The sequence below is a fragment of the Anomaloglossus baeobatrachus genome, chromosome 4, assembly GCF_048569485.1.
Source record: "Anomaloglossus baeobatrachus isolate aAnoBae1 chromosome 4, aAnoBae1.hap1, whole genome shotgun sequence".
Classification (NCBI taxonomy): Eukaryota; Metazoa; Chordata; class Amphibia; order Anura; family Aromobatidae; genus Anomaloglossus; species Anomaloglossus baeobatrachus.
In genome coordinates, this window is record NC_134356.1 from 196,839,978 (window position 1) to 196,860,914 (window position 20,937).

The 20,937-nt window shown below is 46.4% G+C and overlaps 1 protein-coding gene across 1 annotated transcript in view; it reads right to left on the reverse strand.

The window, feature by feature from the left end:
* Positions 1-15,266: 15,266 nt before the first annotated feature.
* Positions 15,267-20,937, reverse strand: part of ATP6V0E1 (ATPase H+ transporting V0 subunit e1) — a 51,166-nt gene continuing 45,495 nt past the window's right edge. Inside the window, exons 3-4 of the mRNA XM_075342351.1 lie at positions 18,140-18,256; positions 15,267-16,133 (exon numbers count right to left, since the gene is read on the reverse strand). Of these exons, the coding sequence (XP_075198466.1) occupies positions 18,163-18,256 (94 nt within the window). The 3' untranslated portion in view covers positions 15,267-16,133; positions 18,140-18,162. The remainder of the gene's footprint in view (positions 16,134-18,139; positions 18,257-20,937) is intronic.

Below are 20,937 nucleotides of genomic sequence, written 5' to 3' on the forward strand. Positions count from 1 at the left end.
CTGACGGGTTCCCGGAAAGCGCGTGACTCCCCGCCCACGTGACCAAGTGGAGAACCAATCCTCGCGGCTTGGTACCTGAGCCTGTCCAATCAGCGCTCCTGCTGTCAGGGGTGGAAATGGCGAGGGGGGGATAAGTGAAGCAGTAGTGAGCAGGAAGAGAGGGCGGCGGAGCCCGGGCTAGCAGCCCTGCCCCTCACAGTGCCCAGCAGCCAGGGCAGCCCCGCACTATGCCCCGCCCGCAGTGTGCCGTGCAGCGGACTGTGCCAGCAGTGGACCCGGGGGCGGCGTGCGGGCACTGCTCTGTGTGGAGCGGGGAATCCCTAGGTGGGAGGGGTCTCCATTCATTCATTACTATAGCGAGGAGGGGGCTACATGCTACAGGACTGAGGGAGCTAGTGGAGGGTCTGTCACGTGTCCTCCAAAGACGTGCCCATCCTTACCCTCACTGAGCACTCTACATCTGCCCCCAGGTGGTGCCTATTCTCTCCTGTGCTGGGCACTCTACATCTGCCCCCAGGTGGTGCCTATTCTCTCCTGTGCTGGGAACTCTACATCTGCCCCCAGGTGGTGCCTATTCTCACCTGTGCTGGGCACTCTACATCTGCCCCCAGGTGGTGCCTATTCTCTCCTGTGCTGGGCACTCTACATCTGCCCCCAGGTGGTGCCTATTCTCACCTGTGCTGGGCACTCTACATCTGCCCCCAGGTGGTGACTATTCTCACCTGTGCTGGGCACTCTACATCTGTCCCCAGGTGGTGCCTATTCTCACCTGTGCTAGGCACTCTACATCTGTCCCCAGGTGGTGCCTATTCTCACCTGTGCTGGGCACTCTACATCTGTCCCCAGGTGGTGCCTATTCTCACCTGTGCTGGGCACTCTACATCTGCCCCAGGTGGTGCCTATTCTCACCTGTGCTGGGCACTCTACATCTGCCCCCAGGTGGTGCCTATTCTCACCTGTGCTGGGCACTCTACATCTGTCCCCAGGGGGTGCCTATTCTCACCTGTGCTGGGCACTCTACATCTGTCCCCAGGTGGTGCCTATTCTCACCTGTGCTGGGCACTCTACATCTGCCCCAGGTGGTGCCTATTCTCACCTGTGCTGGGCACTCTACATCTGCCCCCAGGTGGTGCCTATTCTCACCTGTGCTGGGCACACTACATCTGCCCCCAGGTGGTGCCTATTCTCACCTGTGCTGGGCACTCTACATTTGTCCCCAGGTGGTGCCTATTCTCACCTGTGCTGGGCACTCTACATCTGCCCCCAGGGGGTGCCTATTCTCTCCTGTGCTGGGCACACTACATCTGTCATCCAGGTGGTGCCTATTCTCACCTGTGCTGGGCACACTACATCTGCCCCAGGTGGTGCCTATTCTCACCTGTGCTGGGCACTCTACATCTGCCCCCAGGTGGTGCCTATTCTCACCTGTGCTGGGCACTCTACATCTGCCCCCAGGGGGTGCCTATTCTCACCTGTGCTGGGCACACTACATCTGCCCCCAGGTGGTGCCTATTCTCACCTGTGCTGGACACTCTACATCTGTCCCCAGGTTGTGCCTATTCTCACCTGTGCTGAACACACTAAATCTGCCCCCAGGTGGTGCCTATTCTCACCTGTGCTGGGCACACTACATCTGCCCCCAGGGGGAGCCTATTCTCTCCTGTGCTGGGCACACTACATCTGCCCCCAGGTTGTGCCTATTCTCACCTGTGCTGAACACACTACATCTGCCCCCAGGTGGTGCCTATTCTCACCTGTGCTGAACACACTACATCTGCCCCCAGGTGGTGCCTATTCTCACCTGTGCTGAACACACTACATCTGCCCCCAGGTGGTGCCTATTCTCACCTGTGCTGGGCACTCTACATCTGCCCCAGGTGGTGCCTATTCTCACCTGTGCTGGGCACTCTACATCTGCCCCAGGTGGTGCCTATTCTCACCTGTGCTGGGCACTCTACATCTGCCCCCAGGTGGTGCCTATTCTCACCTGTGCTGGGCACACTACATCTGCCCCCAGGTGGTGCCTATTCTCACCTGTGCTGGGCACTCTACATTTGTCCCCAGGTGGTGCCTATTCTCACCTGTGCTGGGCACTCTACATCTGCCCCCAGGGGGTGCCTATTCTCTCCTGTGCTGGGCACACTACATCTGTCATCCAGGTGGTGCCTATTCTCACCTGTGCTGGGCACACTACATCTGCCCCAGGTGGTGCCTATTCTCACCTGTGCTGGGCACTCTACATCTGCCCCCAGGTGGTGCCTATTCTCACCTGTGCTGGGCACTCTACATCTGCCCCCAGGGGGTGCCTATTCTCACCTGTGCTGGGCACACTACATCTGCCCCCAGGTGGTGCCTATTCTCACCTGTGCTGGACACTCTACATCTGTCCCCAGGTTGTGCCTATTCTCACCTGTGCTGAACACACTAAATCTGCCCCCAGGTGGTGCCTATTCTCACCTGTGCTGGGCACACTACATCTGCCCCCAGGGGGAGCCTATTCTCTCCTGTGCTGGGCACACTACATCTGCCCCCAGGTTGTGCCTATTCTCACCTGTGCTGAACACACTACATCTGCCCCCAGGTGGTGCCTATTCTCACCTGTGCTGAACACACTACATCTGCCCCCAGGTGGTGCCTATTCTCACCTGTGCTGAACACACTACATCTGCCCCCAGGTGGTGCCTATTCTCACCTGTGCTGGGCACTCTACATCTGCCCCCAGGTGGTGCCTATTCTCACCTGTGCTGGACACTCTACATCTGTCCTCAGGTTGTGCCTATTCTCACCTGTGCTGGACACACTACATCTGCCCCCAGGTGGTGCCTATTCTCACCTGTGCTGGGCACACTACATCTGCCCCCAGGGGGTGCCTATTCTCTCCTGTGCTGGGCACACTACATCTGCCCCCAGGTTGTGCCTATTCTCACCTGTGCTGAACACACTACATCTGCCCCCAGGTGGTGCCTATTCTCACCTGTGCTGAACACACTACATCTGCCCCCAGGTGGTGCCTATTCTCACCTGTGCTGGGCACACTACATCTGTCCCCAGGTGGTGCCTATTCTCTCCTGTGCTGAACACACTACATCTGCCCCCAGGTGGTGCCTATTCTCACCTGTGCTGGGCACTCTACATCTTCCCCCAGGTGGTGCCTATTCTCACCTGTGCTGGGCACTCTACATCTGCCCCCAGGTGGTGCCTATTCTCTCCTGTGCTGGACACTCTACATCTGCCCCCAGGTGGTGCCTATTCTCACCTGTGCTGGGCACACTACATCTGTCCCCAGGTGGTGCCTATTCTCACCTGTGCTGGACACTCTACATCTGCCCCCAGGGGGTGCCTATTCTCACCTGTGCTGGACACTCTACATCTGCCCCCAGGGGGTGCCCATTCTCACCTGTGCTGGGCACTCTACATCTGCCCCAGGTGGTGCCCATTCTCACCTGTGCTGGGCACTCTACATTTGCCCCCAGGGGGTGCCTATTCTCACCTGTGCTGGGCACTCTACATTTGCCCCCAGGGGGTGCCTATTCTCACCTGTGCTGGGCACTCTACATCTGCCCCCAAGTGGTGCCTATTCTCACCTGTGCTGGGCACTGTACATCTGCCCCCAGGGGGTGCCTATTCTCACCTGTGCTGGGCACTCTACATCTGCCCCCAGGTGGTGCCTATTCTCACCTGTGCTGAACACACTACATCTGCCCCCAGGTGGTGCCTATTCTCACCTGTGCTGGGCACTCTACATCTGCCCCCAGGGGGTGCCTATTCTCACCTGTGCTGGGCACTCTACATCTGCCCCCAGGGGGTGCCTATTCTCACCTGTGCTGGGCACTCTACATCTGCCCCCAGGGGGTGCCTATTCTCACCTGTGCTGGGCACTCTACATCTGCCCCCAGGGGGTGCCTATTCTCACCTGTGCTGGGCACTCTACATCTGCCCCCAGGTGGTGCCTATTCTCACCTGTGCTGGGCACTCTACATCTGCCCCCAGGTGGTGCCCATTCTCACCTGTGCTGGGCACTCTACATCTGCCCCCAGGTGGTGCCTATTCTCACCTGTGCTCGGCACACTACATCTGTCCCCAGGTGGTGCCTATTCTCACCTGTGCTGAACACACTACATCTGCCCCCAGGTGGTGCCCATTCTCACCTGTGCTGGGCACTCTACATTTGCCCCCAGGGGGTGCCTATTCTCACCTGTGCTGGGCACTCTACATCTGCCCCCAGGTGGTGCCTATTCTCACCTGTGCTGGGCACTGTACATCTGCCCCCAGGGGGTGCCTATTCTCACCTGTGCTGGGTACACTACATCTGCCCCCAGGTGGTGCCTATTCTCTCCTGTGCTGGGCACACTACATCTGTCCCCAGGTGGTGCCTATTTTCACCTGTGCTGGGCACACTACATCTGTCCCCAGGTGGTGCCTATTCTCACCTGTGCTGGGCACACTACATCTGCCCCCAGGTGGTGCCTATTCTCACCTGTGCTGGGCACTGTACATCTGCCCCCAGGTGGTGCCTATTCTCACCTGTGCTGAACACATTACATCTGCCCCCAGGTGGTGCCTATTCTCACCTGTGCTGGGCACTCTACATCTGCCCCCAGGTGGTGCCTATTCTCACCTGTGCTGAACACACTATATCTGCCCCCAGGTGGTGCCTATTCTCACCTGTGCTCGGCACACTACATCTGTCCCCAGGTGGTGCCTATTCTCACCTGTGCTGGGCACTCTACATCTGCCCCCAGGGGGTGCCTATTCTCACCTGTGCTGGGCACTCTACATCTGCCCCCAGGTGGTGCCTATTCTCACCTGTGCTGGGCACTCTACATCTGCCCCCAGGGGGTGCCTATTCTCACCTGTGCTGGGCACTCTACATCTGCCCCCAGGTGGTGCCTATTCTCTCCTGTGCTGGACACTCTACATCTGCCCCCAGGTGGTGCCTATTCTCACCTGTGCTGGGCACACTACATCTGTCCCCAGGTGGTGCCTATTCTCACCTGTGCTGGACACTCTACATCTGCCCCCAGGGGGTGCCTATTCTCACCTGTGCTGGGTACACTACATCTGCCCCCAGGTGGTGCCTATTCTCTCCTGTGCTGGGCACACTACATCTGTCCCCAGGTTGTGCCTATTTTCACCTGTGCTGGGCACACTACATCTGTCCCCAGGTGGTGCCTATTCTCACCTGTGCTGGGCACACTACATCTGCCCCCAGGTGGTGCCTATTCTCACCTGTGCTGGGCACTGTACATCTGTCCCCAGGTGGTGCCTATTCTCACCTGTGCTGGGCACTCTACATCTGTCATCCAGGTGGTGCCTATTCTCACCTGTGCTGAACACACTATATCTGCCCCCAGGTGGTGCCTATTCTCACCTGTGCTGGGTACACTACATCTGCCCCCAGGTGGTGCCTATTCTCTCCTGTGCTGGGCACACTACATCTGTCCCCAGGTGGTGCCTATTTTCACCTGTGCTGGGCACACTACATCTGTCCCCAGGTGGTGCCTATTCTCACCTGTGCTGGGCACACTACATCTGTCCCCAGGTGGTGCCTATTCTCACCTGTGCTGGGCACTGTACATCTGTCCCCAGGTGGTGCCTATTCTCACCTGTGCTGGGCACTCTACATCTGTCATCCAGGTGGTGCCTATTCTCACCTGTGCTGAACACACTATATCTGCCCCCAGGTGGTGCCTATTCTCACCTGTGCTGGGCACTCTACATCTGCCCCCAGGGGGTGCCTATTCTCTCCTGTGCTGGGCACTCTACATCTGCCCCCAGGGGGTGCCTATTCTCTCCTGTGCTGGGCACACTACATCTGTCCCCAGGAGGTGCCTATTCTCACCTGTGCTGGGCACACTACATCTGTCCCCAGGTGGTACCTATTTTCACCTGTGCTAGGCACACTACATCTGCCCCCAGGTGGTGCCTATTCTCACCTGTGCTGGGCACTCTACATCTGCCCCGAGGTGGTGCGTATTCTTACCAGCACTGGGCACACTACATCTGCCCCCAGGTGGTGCATATTGTTACCCATGTTGGGCACTCTACATCTGTCACCCAGGTGGTGCCTATTCTTACCAGCACTGGGCACACTACATCTGCCCCCCCAGGTGGTGCATATTCTTTCCCTCACTACACACATACATCTACCTTCCTCTCGCCCGGTGGTGCTTATTCTTACTCTCACTGGCACAACTACATTTACCACCCTGGACATGCCCATTTCTACTATCACTGGGCACACATATACTATATCACAAAATTGAGTGCACTCCTCACATTTTTGCAAATATTTTATTATTTTAATGGGACAACACTGAATATATGACACATTGATACAATGTAAAGTAGTCAGTGTACAGTTGTATAAGTGTAAATTTGGTGCCCTCAAAATAACTCAACACACAGCCATTAATGTCTAAACCAGTGGCAACAAAAGTGTGTGCACCCCTAACTGAAAATGGACAAATTGTGGCCAAAGTGTCAATATTTTGTGTGACTATCATTATTTTCAAGCATTCCCTTAAATCTCTTGATTATGGAGTTCACTAGAGCATCACAGGAGCCACTGGATTTTTCTTCTTCCATGACGATATCTCAGAGCTGGTGGATGTTACAGACCTTGCACTCCTGCACCATCCAGTTGAGGATGCCCCACTGTTGTTCAATAGGGTTCAGGTCTGGAGACATGCTTGGCCAGACAAGCACCCTTACCCTTATTTTTTTTAGCAAGGTAGTAGTCATCTTGGAGGTGTGTTTGGGGTCATTATATATGTTTGACTACTTCCCTGCTGCCCAGTTTCCGAAGGGATCATGTTCTGTTTCAGGATGTCACAGTACGTTAGCATTCATGGTTCCCTCAATGAACTGTAGCTCCCCACAGCTGGCAGCACTCATGCAACCCCAAATCATAACACATCCACCACCATGCAAGACTATAGGCAGGACACACTTGTCTTTGTACTCCTACCTGGTTGCTGTCACACACACTTGACACCATCTGGACCAAATAAGTTTATATTGGTCTCATCAGACCACAAGACATGCTTCCAGTAATCCATGTCCTTAGTCTGCTAGTCTTCAGCAAACTGTTCATGTGCAGCACCTTTAGAAGTAACTTCCTGCTAGGATGACCAATGTGATGCAGTGTGTGCATTATGCTCTGAGCACTGATAGGCTGACCCCTCACCACTGTAACATCTGCAACAATGCTGGCAGCATTTATACATCTGTTTTGAGAAGACAACCGCTGGATATGACATTGAGCATGTTCACTCCACGTCTTTGGTCGACCATGGTGAAGCCTGGTCTAAGTAGAACCTGTCTTGTTAAACAGCTATATGGTCTTGGCCATCATGCTACAGCTCAGTTTCAGGGTATTAGCAATGTTCTTATAGTCTAGGCCATCTTTATGTACAGCAATAATTTTTTTTTTCAGATACTTCTTCCCCATAAGGTGCCATGTCAAACTGCCAGTGACTAGTATAATATGAGAGTGTGTGAGTGATAGTACCAACTTTAACACACCTACTCCCCATTCACTAGATTCCATCATGTTTCATGGAACAAATAAACCGAACCTTAGTTTTCAAAACTGCTTCAGAACCCATTTTAAACAGGACCTGTCGCCAGATCAAAAGTGGAAAAATTCACTAAGGAGGTGGTACTTATAAGGCGTGTCTAGCAGGGTTCAAAGGGGTGTGGCTTATAGGATTCTCAGGCCCGTAGCTTTACAAGGTTCTCAGCGGCATGGCTAACAGCATTCTCAGGGGCGTGTCTAAAAGGATACTCAGGGGCATGACTCACAGGGATCTCGGGGCGTGGTTCTTAGAGATCTCAGGGGCGGGGGTTTAGGCCGATTATGTATAAAATATATATTTATAAAGCGCATGGTCATAGGAAAGACCATACAGATTAGAAGTTAAGAAAGGGGCCAATATCTCTACAACATATGGAAGATCTTAAAAAAAATACTTGGAAGCAGCAGGAACAAAATAAGAGCTGCTATAGACCTAGAAACATACAATTCACAGAGAAGAAAAATGCCAAAGAACCAAACTAGGTAAATTTTTCACAGAAAAGTCACTCCTAAAATACCAAATCTTTATTACACAAAATTAAAATATAAATACATTAAGAGTATACATATAGACAATAACATACATATAACCAATACAATAAAGGACACCGGCGAGTTATATAGTGGAAAGACCAGTGATATGCCCTAAAGGGGGTAAATATATCACTCCGCCAATCAACTTTCCTGTATCTCAGTGTAGTGAAATATGATTGGAGTAGATTTGGTCCAGGTATTAATATATTCCAGAGCTCTCCATCAATACGGTCATGATGCTCCAACCTAGATATCAAAATATGAGCGCTCATAGAGTATACACATCCAGACCAAATACCTCTGAAGTCGTAATAGTATTCATATCATACGACAAAACAGTGAGGTATACATACAGACACCTAATTGATATCACCCGACGCATTTCTCCTCCTACACTGGAGGTTCATCAGGGGTATTAATGAGATGTCATAATAACATTGGTTAAGTATTCTTGGCGGAGTGATATATTTACCTCCTCTTTAGGGCATATCACTGGTCTTTCCACTACCGTATGTAACCAGCAGTCCTTTATTGTATTGCTTGTATGTTATTATTTATATGTATACCTTTAAAAGGTGTTTATTATACTAAATTAAAATATATAAAGATTTGGTATTTTAGGAGTGATTTATTTTCTGTGAAAAATGGACCTAGGTATTGTTCTTTCTACGACAGATTCTATTTTATTTTGGTTTAGAAAATTAGGGGTGTTATTTAAAAGGACTTTTGCAGATGACCACTATTATACTTAAAAGGGTTAATTCACTCACCAATCCACTGCCGCTTAACCTATTGCTCTGTGCTTTCTGGTCACACACTGAAAATGTCCATTTAGAGACATGGACTGTGGTGAAGGTACACATGTGTGTGTGCTGTCCCTGTACTCTCTGTGTGACATCCAGATAGCACACGGACAGCATGACCTTGTAAACTTAGGCCTTTATCACACATCAGTTTTTGCCATCAGTCGCAATCCATCGTTTTGTGAAAAAAAAACGGATCTAGGATTTTATTAGCAAATTACCTTTCACATGGAAGAAAAAAAAAAATGGTAGGACTGATCCGTTTTGTTTTTGGTTTTTTTTTACAGGATCTGCGACAGATCCATTGCATCAGTCACAAAATGGATTGTATGCACACCAGTGACTATGTAAGGGGGATATATGAAAAGCAGAAACTGCTGTGTGAATACTAACATGAAAAATCCAATAGCTACATGTAAGAGTGAAAATGTGAAAAATGGAATCTGCATTACTGCCATGAACATATGAATCAAGAGAAATTTAGCTACTGAATTGATCAATGCAATAGAGCCCCAACACTACACTAAAGTATTTCTCTACGTTGGGGTCATATATCCCCCTTACACATTATACGCATAAAGAGCCTGGGTCTCAGCTTCCCATACACGGTAAGTTTTTTAACTGCATGAGAGGACACACACAAGCTAGGGACCCCAACGTAGAGAAATACTTTGGCGTAGTGTTGGGGCTCTATTGCATTGATCAATTTAATAGCTAAATTTCTCTTGATTCATATGTTCATGGTAGTAATGCAGGTTACATTTTCATATTTTCATTTTTGCATATAGCTATTGGATTTTTCATGTGAGTATTCACACAGCAGTTTCTGCTTTTCATATATTCCCCTTACATAGTCACTGGTGTGCATACCTTCTCTCCATATAGTGTAGATTTTTGGGGGGGTTTTGCACCCAGTTCAGACTCAGAATGGCGTTCCAGACGTTATTTCTCGATTGACAAAATAGATTGTGACTGATGGCAAAAAGCTGATGTGTGAAAGAGGCCTAACCTGTCTCCACGCTGCTGTTGCTTCCGGGTCCACGGTGAGTGCAGTGAATATGCATGAGCTAAATGAGTGGGCCTGGAAGCAACAGCAGGGGCAGGCAAGTATAAAAAGTCTTTATTTTAACTGATTTTCTCCAGTACGTCACACGGATCAGATCAGTGTCCTGTACATGTGACACCCGTGCTGCCAGCAGCAAATGGACATGCTTATGCTCCACAGGGACACATGGTCTGTGTGAAAACAGACATGTTCACAAACCCATTGATTTTAATGGGTATACGTGTGTCCGTGTCTAAGGTACGTGTGACCACAGACACCACACGTACCGGAGACATGGATATGTGAAGGAGACCAAAAGGTGCAAAATTTTCTCTGCACCCAACTGGGCGCAGACATCAGAACTTGTGTGGGCGTTTGCGTTTTCTCTTCTGATGCCAGGCAATCAAAACATGACCCTGCCCATAGAGACGTTCCGGCATGCCCAGTTGGTCAAAGGGAAAATTTGCACCTTTAGTACCTGGGGACATAACTTTGCAATGTAGGGGCACTGTAGAAAAACTGTTCCGGAATCAGCGGAGCAGCACGGTCCTCAGGATAAATTTTAAAAAAATCCATTGAAAAGGTCCTATGTAAAAGATTTAGCTGCTTTCACAAATCTGTGTTTTGTGGTCTGTACTTGGGCCACAATGCATTTATGAGCCATGGGTTGGGTCTGCTGACCAGAACTCGGCACCTTCACATATGCCTGAGAGGCTGCCAAGTTTAGGTCAGGAGACCCATAGCCAGTCCCTGCCCTGCGGTCCAACACAGATGGGTGACACCAATTGTATTTTGATCAAATCTTAAAGAGCTCGTTCATACAAACGTTAAACATCCATGTTCTGTCCATACATACTGTAAAACTGATAGCATATGGACAATACAAAAGTTAGGAAACTAAATAATGAGCCCTGCAGAGAGTGGCACTAGTAATTTTCACTTACCGTATATTTCTTGCAAACATCTGGCTGCAGAATCTGCACTGAAATGCATCTAAGTGCAATAACAAAGCCCACATTTGCCAGTTTTATGGCTTAAGTATGCTCACATAGAGTTTGTAAACCCACTCCAAATACTCTGAATAAAACTATTAATCTCAATAGGAACACATGCCTATAACGCTCACCCACGTGGTAAAATAACCAACACATCAATTCGTGTGGAATTTCTGCTTGAACGGAAAAGGCACCAATGTTAAACTGAATAATCTGATGCAAAAACCACTATACACGTGTGAAAAATCCACTGGAAAAGAAACTGTATAAACAGTCCAAGGCTTTTTTTTCTGTATGACTTTCCAGATTTTTTTTTTTTTTTACCCTTCTCTCTGGTGTAAGGCTAGAATAGATTGTATGTTAATATTTGAAATCAAATCTTCCTTTCCATTTTTCCATTGTACCTTTTACTATTTTAGTAGTATAAATACATTAAAAAAAAAAAGTTTGTACCACCAATATTTTATGAGTCCCGTCACTTTTCCTCTTTACCAACATAGCAGTAACTTATGCTACAAGTGTCAGAAATTATGATGTATGCAAAGTTTGTGCAGTAGTGACTTTACTATTTACATTGCTTTTCTTTCAGTCTTCCTAAATAGCTTGTATTGCAGGAATTTGGCACACGGCAAAGGCTTGTCTATAGACCCTCTAGATCAGTATGATCTCTACAGCAGTACTTAGGGTTTCATAAGGCAAAATACAGTGGAACCTCGCTTAACGAGTAACCCAGTTAACGAGAATTTTGCTTAACAAGCAAAGCTTTCTGTAAATATGTAACTCTATTTACGAGCAAGCTTTGCTGTACGAGCAAAATACTCACCGCACGCTTCCGGTTCCGTACATCTACGGCTCTCTAACCCACTCTTGCAGTCCACACAAACAAACACGCACGCACACACATACATACATACAGTATTATGCTCACCTTACCTTCCGTTCCATCGCCGGCCTCATGTTTCTTGTAGTTTCCCGATACATCTCGACGAGGGAGGAATCCTTGCAGCGAACTACAAGATCCAGGAGGCCGGCGATGGAACGGAAGGTAAGGTGAGCATAATATGTTTACCTTCAGTTCCATCGCTGGCCTGCTGGGTCCTGTAGTTCGCCGGTATAGGCTATCGGCAAGCATCACGACGAGGCAGGAACTTCCTCTGTCAGCCGCTACTCAAAGGCAGCGCGCTGGCCAGAGGCAAGCGGCTCCTGCCTTTGACGGCAGCGCTCTAGGTGCGGAAGTTCCTCCCTCGTCGTGATGGTTACCCGATAAACAGCCCGTACCAGCGAACAGCAAGTCCCAGGAGACCGGCGATGGAACGGAAGGTAAGGTGAGCATAATATGTGCGTGTGTGTTTGTACATGTGTGGAATGGCACTATAGGGCACCAGGATGGGACATTTAACAAGTTGTGGAACGAATTGTTTGCATTGCAATGATTTCCTATGGGAAATCTTGCTCTGCTGAACGAGTAACTTGGTTAACAAGCACACTCCCAGAACAGATTGTTCTCATTAACCAAGGTTCCACTGAATGTGCTTTTAGGTTATTTAACTATTGACATTTAACATTGTCAGCACGACAAGTGATACATGTTAGATTGATGGGGTCCAACTTTTGGGGCCAATCGATTGCTTTATCAAGAGACCATGCCACTTCAATGGATTCCTGCAGCAGAGAGAAAGTGTAAAGAGTACTGGACTTGCGTGACCAAATCCTACTTCAGTCATTTGGAAGGATAGATGACTGGTTGGGATGCCCTTAGTGTTGAGCAAGTAGCTCGCGAGTAAGGTCAGCTACTTGCATATTCATTACCAGTAGCGGGCGCAATGTAAGTCAATGGGAAATACTGGCTAAGTAGTGAGTAACCCGAAAGCCGTACTATGCGCTACTCACACAAAAAGTATAGCTTTTAGGTAACTCGCTACTTAGCGAGTATTTCCCATTGACTTACATTGCACCCGCTACTTGTAACGAATATGCGAGTAGCGGACATTACTCGCTAACAGCATAGAGAGTATGAATAATTAACTACTTGTTCAACACTAGATGCCAGCAGTCGATCACATGGAAACGATAATGTTGGTGTAGACTGCTGCTCCGGCATGGTACGATTCTATCCTCCATGTATTCTGGCCTTTAGGAAGGTATCCAAATACTCAGCCAACTATCAAATTATACTCTACCAAGCGCTGCCAAAATCAAAGATGTGAAAGTGTTAAAGTTGTACATGAAATAGCCTAGTCATTTGAGACCGTGTGCTATGTATTCACTTACTACAGCTTGTTGTATTAACGCACTCATCCTACTTTGTCCAATGACTGCCATAAAGATCTGATCTTTAGCAGTTTAGATTCCTCTAATAACGTAATACAGCACAGCAAGTGAGGAGAGCATGTCAGACCTCAAGTGGCAATCATCTCCCAAGTACTCTGATCAGACAGGAAAAAGTTCCAGCTAATGGCAGATCAAAGGCAATGATACCTGGATAAGCTGGACACAAAAGAGGCAGCTGAACTTGCTATTTTCAACAGTGTTACTCCCTCTGCCCATTAAAAACTATATGCTTTCCGAGCCCTCTCTCCGAAAGTAAAACTCATTGTCGTTTTTGTATTAAATATGTCCTCCAGGTATCCATTACTTACAAAATGTATTCCCATAATCACAATGTTGTTTCTAGTGTTCTGTACAGATGCAAATAATCATGTGTGATCAATTACAACCTATTTTTACAGGTGCACTGATTCGCAGCCATTACCCCAAATGATCACCTCCCCCAACCTCCTTTTACCCCCCCCCCCCCCCCATTGCCACTGACCAGTCCTCCGGTAATGTTAGTCGAGCATGCACAGAACTAACAATCCTGGCTAATAAAACATCTAACCGTGAAGCTATGCTGAGGATCCCACTGATAGTCATTTGGTGCAAATCCAGCTGCTGTCTAGTTTAAGAAAAAAAAAGATACACCAACAACCATGTTTAACAAAACATCCCCCAGACCAGCGGAACCCAACACTTCTTACCTTGAGAGCCACATTCAACTCTGATAGACAGTCGTGAGCAATATCCAGCACCCCCAATTATCAGTATGACTGATAAACCATATACCTCCATCCATTAGGTGGTATGTCGTGTTGAGCGAGTAGTTAGTGAGTAATGTCCGCTACTCGCATATTCGTTATGAGTAGCGGGTGCAATGTAAGTCAATGGGAAATACTCGCTAAGTAGCGAGTAACCTGAAAGACATACTTTTCATGCGAGTAGCGAATAGTACGGGTGTCTGGCTACTCGCTACTTAGCCAGTATTTCCCATTGACTTACACTGCGCCCACTACCTGTAACGAATATGCGAGTAGCGGAGAATACTCGCTAACAGCATAGTGATACGAATAGTTAACTAATCGCTCAACACTAGTGGTATGCTAACTTCCAAGGGTTTGCACTTTACACCCATCTGGTATCCGGTCATCAAACTCACAATACTACTGCATCAAGCTTCAATTACCCTTCTAACTGGCAATATTATCCTACATCCAGCTTACCATATTTATTCACTCTGCCAGTATATGTGCATCCAGACCAGCTCTTCTGTGTGAAGCTACTCACAAAAGTCACCATCTGATGACCTGCTCTTCATAGCTCTAAAAGCACCAAGCTGGAAGAGCGCAGCGAGTCACATATCACAGACTGCCATGTGGTTCCCGCATCAGAAGTTGGCGATCCTCATTGCCCTGATGGTCGTGATGTAGCACAGATTATCTATTCAATGTATACAGGGGATAGCAGGACCATGCATTGTAGATCCTTAACCACCAATGAAATATGGAGTTTGCAAATAGTAATCAATATTGGTGATATAGTGGGTCACAGGCACTGCATTCAAAGCTATCAATTATCAACTCAGCCATAGAAATAAAAATAACTTATGTTGAGACTTGTCCATCTATTGGGAAGCACACAGCAGAGATGGGCCTGCAGTACTGAGTAGAAGCAGGGTGCTACTGGGAAATTACCTTTAGCAGATAAGAATGGGAAGCTGGATGCACAGGCGGCAGAAAGAGGTGCAAAAAAAAAAGGAATCAAAAAGGTACGAGAAATAAAGCTTTATGTAGGACTTCTATAGTATAACAATAGCCATGCAGATATTGCTTTGTTTAAAGTAATATTACCATTGTGGAATTAATCCTTTAAATTGTTGAGCGGATAAGGAACACTTTATTTTATTTAAATTTAGTTAAAAAAAAAAAAAAAACTTCGTTCATAAACCGTTCACACAAAAAAAACGACATTCAGCCTTAGACAAACAGAGCTCATGATTTCCATACAACTATTTTTTATTCTCCTAAAACACAAATTCCAAGAGCCAGGCTAAAAGGCACACAGTGAGTTGTGGCAATGACGACAAGAACCAGGAACAGAATGTACGGTACTTTCTTGGAAACATGAAGGAATTACATGAATAGGGCACACGTATTTGGAGACCTTTCAGTACTGGAGAGAAAAAGGCTGTGAACACTTTTTTCCTAAATTAGTGTCCAATAATGTATAAAATATATAAAATCCCTTACCCACTGAGTGCTATGGTTTATTAGGGGATTGAGGAAGTCTAAAATTATTTGGTGATGTTGCAGGTTAAGGGGTGTTCTGGGACTTGGGGAGAGCAGCGGGTATTAAACAAACATTGGGAGCGTCTTTCCCCCTTGCTCTGCGCCTCCCTGTTGTAATAGGAGTAGCAAAGTAACATTACAGTGTTGTAATACCCCAACGGCCAGTGACCATGTCTCCAGAAGTATGTACATATAGTACTAGAGCCAATGGGACTGGCAAGTGACCATAGGCTATTACCAATGGGACTGGCAGGTGACCATAGGCTATTACCACCCCATAACAGATGACGAATAAAAGGAATAAATGAAAAAGTTTCACATTTTATCCAGTTTTTCTTATGTCCCCAGTGTTTATATAAAACTTGTCAAGTCCCAAATAGACCTTAAAGCAAAATTACTGTGATTCCAAATAAAAGAAACAAAAAAGAATCATAAAATCTTAATATTTAGAGTGAAAAAGGAAGCATAATAGCCAAGTAGTAGAAATGCATTAACTGCAAAAATTCAAGTAATACAAATATTAAGGCATGTAAGGTCCTGGAAAATATTAAGGCAAATCTTCATCCAGTTATTTTCCTGAAAAACACAAGGAGCAAAATAGATAAATATGGAATACATCCACTGATTCATCAAATCTTCTACGACAGTATTTTGGTGTAAAAAGCTTTGAAAAGTCTCAGAATTTTGGTGCAACCGGAGGCCAAGCTAAAATTTAGTGACTTGGCATTCTCATACCAATTTTCGCCAGCACTGACAAAGTGGGCAGAGCTTGGGGAGGATTGGGGCGTGTTGAACACCACTTGTCAAATTGATGATGAACGGTGGTGTTCACCATGTCACAAATGTTTCTCCAGTAGGGACAGGTGGAGGATTTGCGGCAAGGCCCCTCCGGTGGTGTATACCACCTGTCAGACGCTCTTGATTCTTGAAGAGGCGTGCACATCTTCCTGAATTAGGAGTGTCCGACCTCGGTACATCTCCTCATGAAGACCATTGTGAACAATCAACGATCTTGATGAATTGGGCCCAAAATGTACACAAATTTGGAGAAAATATCTACACTATTCAATTCTAGCCATTCCATGTTCTTACTCACTGGGCTTATAGTCACAAGATCCTGAGAACACCTAACTTAAATGCCTTGGTCGCACATACTTGAGCGATGCTCCATTCATTGTGTATTGGACTGGTAGAGAAAGAGTACAATACTCGGCCATTTTCAGCAGTCCCATAAACTACGAATGGTGCAAAGATAAAAGCATGCATACATCTGCTCCATTCAGGACCGGGGGCTCTGCAGAGGCATGTTCTCAGGATCCCTGAGGGTCACAGTGACCAAAACCCCACCTACAAGTTCTCTTCTGTCCCAAGAATACAGGTTAAGATTCAATTCTGAGGACACTACTATAATAAAGTGGCCATTCACATTCATTATCTGTGAGCTGGAAGCTTTACCTAACTATCTGGGGCTAAACATAAATGTGTCCTGAATGGGGAGAGGGAAGTAAGAAGTGCAAGACACCTGACTGCAGCTAATCCACACCTGACTGCCGTTAATCCACACCTGACTGCCGTTAATCCACACCTGACTGCCGTTAATCCACACCTGACTGCCGTTAATCCACACCTGACTGCCAGCTACCTCACTGGACTGCCCATATTCATGAATTCTCGGCTGAGTGGTCCTATGTGGAGATAGAGGAGAAAGCTTCAGCCCGACATGTCTCACAGTGCCTTATCTACCTAGAGAACAAGAGGATCAGGTGCTTAAATTAAAAAAAATCCCAGTTCTCATCTCGCCTAACGTTGTATGGCAATCAGAAGTTCCTCAAACACAACAGATTGTAGGCCAAGCCTGCTGAAATCACTGGGCTCAGCCATCATTAATCTGAGTATTGGGGCCCTTAACAGTTTGTAGAGACTTGTTCTACACCTGTCTTTCATCTTAACGGGGTTTTGCAGAAATCTATGTGCAACCCCATTCAGGGGTATGGAAACCATGTGCAATTAAAAAACATTCTGTAATTAAATCAACTTAATGCCCCACTCCAGCAGATTTTTCTATAGCACCACTATAGTGCTTTAAATGTCAGACCCCTGAGCTATGTCCTATAATTCCGGCGCCTTCATTTTTTTCCAGCATGCTCCAGTCTGTGCTGAAAAGTGACCTGCCGGCAGCTCCAGTGTTTTATGGTGCGCGCTGTAGGTCACTCTTCAGTGCATCTCTATGGGAGCCTTGTTCTTGCTCATAGAGAAGCATTCAGCGCCTGGGACATCTTCTGGCCAGTCAACAGCTATGGGCACAAGATGGGGCTGTGGGACTGGAGCGGCATTGGTAAAGTATGAAAAACACTGGAAGGTGATGAGAGGGCGGGGGGCTAACATTAAAGCACCACTACAGTGGCGAGAACAAAACCCAAAATACTGTAGTGGAGCTTTAAGTCCCAAGCAAACAATGTGTATACCAGCATTCATAGCATCTAACAATGTTGTAAAAATGATAGGCACTATGAAAAGTCATGCAAACTATCTCCTCCCAGATCACATAGCTGTACCTATCCTGGGCCTGGTCCATATCTTACCTTGATAAGGTGAGCTGGCTGGTTTAAGGCCAGTGGTATTTCAGGTAATAGATCACTTCAGAATTCAGCTGTGGTCCAAACAAAGGATTTAACTGGGACAGAATTGCAATGAGCCAGCTGTATGTGAAAATATCCAGAAAATGAGAACATATTAGATGCAATTAATCAAGACCGCATATAAGGCAATCTATTGCATAGTAATGGCCATCCGTTAATAAAGACTACATAAGACAGATCATGTGCATGTGTACTGTACAAAAGAAAAAGATCCTGAGAACCCTACGGAGCCTAGGGGCCAAGTATAGGTTTACAGAAAACATACGGAGGAGCAACAGTGATAGTTATACTGCAAGTCTGCACCATAATTAGGTGTAAGTACAGTTATGTTATATAAGGATAAGGCTGCACATCAAACTTAGATAATGGTATAATGCCTCAAGCATATGGAAAAAGATTGGAATATACAATGAAAAATGCTACTTGCTGACTTGAACATGTGAATAATGAATTGCATACCTGCCATGAATATTAGGAAAAAGGAGATATTTAGCAATCACATTGATCAATGTAACTGAGCCCCAAAATCTCGTCAAGGTATATCTCTATATTGGGGTCCCTAGCTCTGTGACCCTAACTGTGTGTCATCTCATTGCAATTAAAAACTGCTGTGGGTGGAGAGGGGTAACCAAGGACTGTCTTATATAGGAGATGGAAAAAACATGGCCGAAAGGGGCGGAGCTGTGTTCACATTCAGAAAAAAAACTACATATAACTGAATAGGATAACTGAAGTGAGCACTAATATATATATTATGAGTGAAAGCCAAAAAATACATACTATATAAGGATAAGGCTGCACATAAAACTTAGATAATAGTATAATGCCTCAAGCATATGGAAAAATATTGGAAAATATGGCCGCCCCTTTCGGCCATGTTTTTTCCATCTCCTATATAAGAAAGTCCTTGGTTACCCCTCTCCACCCACAGCAGTTTTTAATTGCAATGAGATGACACACAGTTAGGGTCACAGAGCTAGGGACCCCAATATAGAGATATACCTTGACGAGGTTTTGGGGCTCAGTTACATTGATCAATGCGATTGCTAAATATCTCCTTTTTCCTAATTTTCATGGCAGGTATGCAATTCATTATTCACATGTTCAAGTTAGCAAGTAGCATTTTTCATTGTATTTTCCAATATTTTTCCATATGCTTGAGGCATTATACCATTATCTAAGTTTGATGTGCAGCCTTATCCTTATATAGTATGTATTTTTTGGCTTGCACTCAGAATATATATATTAGTGCTCACTTCAGTTATCCTATTCAGTTATAAGTACAGTTATGTTGTCTGGAAAGCTGTAGATAAAATAATATAGGACTATCTTTGTAAATGAATCATCCAAAAGGGAAAAGCAAGAAACTGAGAAGGCTGTGACAAATTTCCCACCAACGGTCTGTGATCCATCAGCAGAAGACAGCTGCTGCTTATGGCGACCTAGGCTGACATAGGTTCAAGAATAGTGGTTTTTGCTAAAACCCAATATAGAAGTGTTGTATACACTGAATAGCCTAATATTGGGTTGGTGGTGTCTTATACCACCAACATAGCTCTGACATGTCGAGGCCTGGACTTCACAAGAATTCTGAAGGTGTCAGATGTCACCAAGATGTTAGCAGTACTTTGTGAGGTGGGACCTCCATGGATCAAGACTCGTGTCTTCAGCACGTGCCACACGTTTGATTGGTTGAAGATGTGGGGCATTAAGAAGACAAATCTTGAACTCTTTTTTTTTTTTTAAATCAGATCACAAATCTTGAACTCTTATACATCTTCCTCAGTGCAGAAGGGGGAACTATACTTTTGAAAGAGGCCACTACAATTAGGAAATACTGTAGTCATGACGCGGTTGCTGGTTCACCAGTGGACCACCTTTGGACACCTTGTTAGGTACTTACTGCTGCATGCGGAGATAACCCTACAGGATGTTATTGTGCAGATGCTCTGGGAATCGTGAAGATAAGAAAGTAAATGTTACCAAATTCTTACGCTTCCCCAAGTTTCCTGCTTCCAACACATTGCATTGACAAAGGAATTTATCGTTCCCGTTATGCCAGTTTTCTAATGTATTTGTGTAAAACGTTTGACCTTCTGCGTATGCCGTATCTAATTACTAAAAGTAGGAGGTGTTTATAGTACAACAAATGTACTAAACCAAAGCCAGAAAACTGGCGTAAAACTGTATCTGAAATACATGCGGCTCATTACTACTCGGCGCAGATGTCATTTTTTAGCGTGGTCAGCCCAAAAAGGAGGGTGCCTCCTAATAAATTTGGTGCATCTTACACCCATGTTCTCATGGTTCAAAAATGCATGCCAAGAAGCATCAATGATCCATTACGGAAAGTCGTTCTGTACGCTTCTCTCTATACATGACAGCATGACGGTCCATCAAGTATGTGGCGGAATCGTACTGAACACACCGTAATCCACAGTGTGCCGTTACTCTGCATCTACAACGTACGCTGCGAATGTTGTCAGTATAGCATCCTCAGGAGGTTTATTCTCCGCAGTTTCCAACCTTGTTTTGTTGCATTGCAGGGTTTAGGGAGAAAAAAAAAAAAAAACACAGCAAGCTAGGCAGAGATTGCAGAGCTCTTGGAAAGAGCGTGGTTATGTAACGCTGCCCCAGAAATTCCTGCAGCTACTTGAGATGGATCCCTTGGTTCAGTTCACCGCTGAGGAATGATAAAGGGTTTTGTTTTCTTACACTATGGTGTAACGTGATGGAAAAGT